At 60.9% G+C, this 1,671-nt stretch overlaps 1 protein-coding gene across 1 annotated transcript in view; it reads left to right on the forward strand.

Moving 5' to 3' along the window:
• Positions 1 to 92: 92 nt before the first annotated feature.
• LOC103799217 (roundabout homolog 2-like) overlaps positions 93 to 1,671 on the forward strand; it is a gene marked incomplete at both ends in the record, with an annotated part of 3,182 nt that continues 1,603 nt past the window's right edge. The window contains 4 exons of the mRNA XM_009071521.1: positions 93 to 251; positions 676 to 803; positions 880 to 1,004; positions 1,348 to 1,519. Coding sequence (XP_009069769.1) covers positions 93 to 251; positions 676 to 803; positions 880 to 1,004; positions 1,348 to 1,519 — 584 coding nt within the window. The remainder of the gene's footprint in view (positions 252 to 675; positions 804 to 879; positions 1,005 to 1,347; positions 1,520 to 1,671) is intronic.

Raw genomic sequence — 1,671 nt, forward strand, 5'->3', positions numbered from 1 at the left:
GGGGAGAGGGACAGCGAGCCAGCCGAGCTGGTGGTCTTCGGTGCGTGGGGATGCATTTTTGGGGTGCTGGGGGGTGGGTGCCATCCCGGCAGGACTGACAGCCACCCTGCAGAGCGCCCGGCGTTTGGCAAGAGGCCCCTGAGCCAGGCGGTGCTGGTGGAGGGCACAGCAGAGTTTGCCTGTGAGGTGGTGGGAGACCCCCAACCTGCCGCACGCTGGCGCAAGGAGGAGGGCGAGATGCCACTGGGAAGGTGAGTGATGGGTAAGGGGGCTGCTGGGAGAGGCACCAGGGCCAGGGGTGTCTGTGATGCAGCCAGGTGGCATTGCTATGTGCCAGCCTGGTGTGCTTGGAGCACCTGACATCCCCAAGGCATCAAGTATGCCCATCTCATCCCATATCCCTGGTGCATCCTCCATCCTCAGAACATCCTTCATCCCTATTGTATGCTCATTACATCACATCCCCTTCGCATCCTGCACCTCCATTGCATACCACATCCCCACCACATTCTACATCCCCATTGCATCCCCCATTTCTCTTGCATCCCAGATCCCTGTTGTACCCACATCCTCATCACATCCCACATCCTCACTGCATCCCAACCCCATTGCACCCCATGCCATCCTGGTGCCCTGGCACTGTGCCAATGCCATGGCCACACGGGGCTCTCCCAGGTGGGAGGTGCTCCCAGACAACACCCTGAGGATCAGCCGGCTGCAGGCAGAGGATGAGGGCACCTACACCTGTGTGGCTGATAACAGCGTGGGCAGGTCAGAGGCATCAGGCACCCTCATTGTGCATGGTAAGGGGGGGCCCTGGGAGCACCGTTGGGTGCTGGTGGAGTGCCTGGTCAAGCCCTTGTTTCTGTTCTGTGGCAGTGCCCCCCCAGCTTGTCACCGGCCCCCGTGACCAGGCTGTCACCCCTGGCCAGAGTGTGACCTTCCAGTGCCAGAGCAAGGGCAATCCACCACCTGCTGTCTTCTGGCAGAAGGAGGGGAGCCAGGTCTGTCCTCTTCCCTGTTCACATCCCTGTCCCCATTCTTGACTCCAGCCCCAGCCCCATCCTTATCCCAATCCCCATACCATCCCTGTCCCCATTCCAGCCTCATTCCAATCTCATCACCATCCCCATTCCATTTCAATTGCAGCTCATCACAGTCCCTATCCCAATCCCATCCTCATCCCAGTCTCTGTCCCCATCCCAAGCCCTATCCCATCTCATCCCCATCTCATCTCATCCCATCCCTGTCCCCGTCCTTGTCCCCATTCCCATCCCCAACCCTGCCCCTATGCCATCCCCACCCTCTCCCACCCACCCATTCCCTGACTCACTCTTCCCTCCCCAGACCCTGCTGTTCCCGGGACAACCCCCAGTCCCCTCCGGCCACATTTCAGTGAGTGCTGGCGGTGCCATGACCATCGCTGACGTCCAGCCCAGTGATGCCGGCCACTACCTGTGCCAGGCCATCAGTGTAGCTGGCAGTGTCCTGGCCAGGGCACGCCTGGAGGTGATGGGGGGTAAGTCTGGTGCCAGCAGGGAACCAATACACTTGGTGCATGAGTGGCTCCCACCCTGTCACCCAGCAATTCCCCGTTTTCCCCCCATAGCACCCACCGAGCTCCACCCACCAGTGGTCAGCCCTGTTCCTGCAGTCCGGACTGTGCTGCCA

This window comes from Acanthisitta chloris, unplaced genomic scaffold, assembly GCF_000695815.1.
Source record: "Acanthisitta chloris isolate BGI_N310 unplaced genomic scaffold, ASM69581v1 scaffold35893, whole genome shotgun sequence".
Classification (NCBI taxonomy): domain Eukaryota; kingdom Metazoa; phylum Chordata; class Aves; order Passeriformes; family Acanthisittidae; genus Acanthisitta; species Acanthisitta chloris.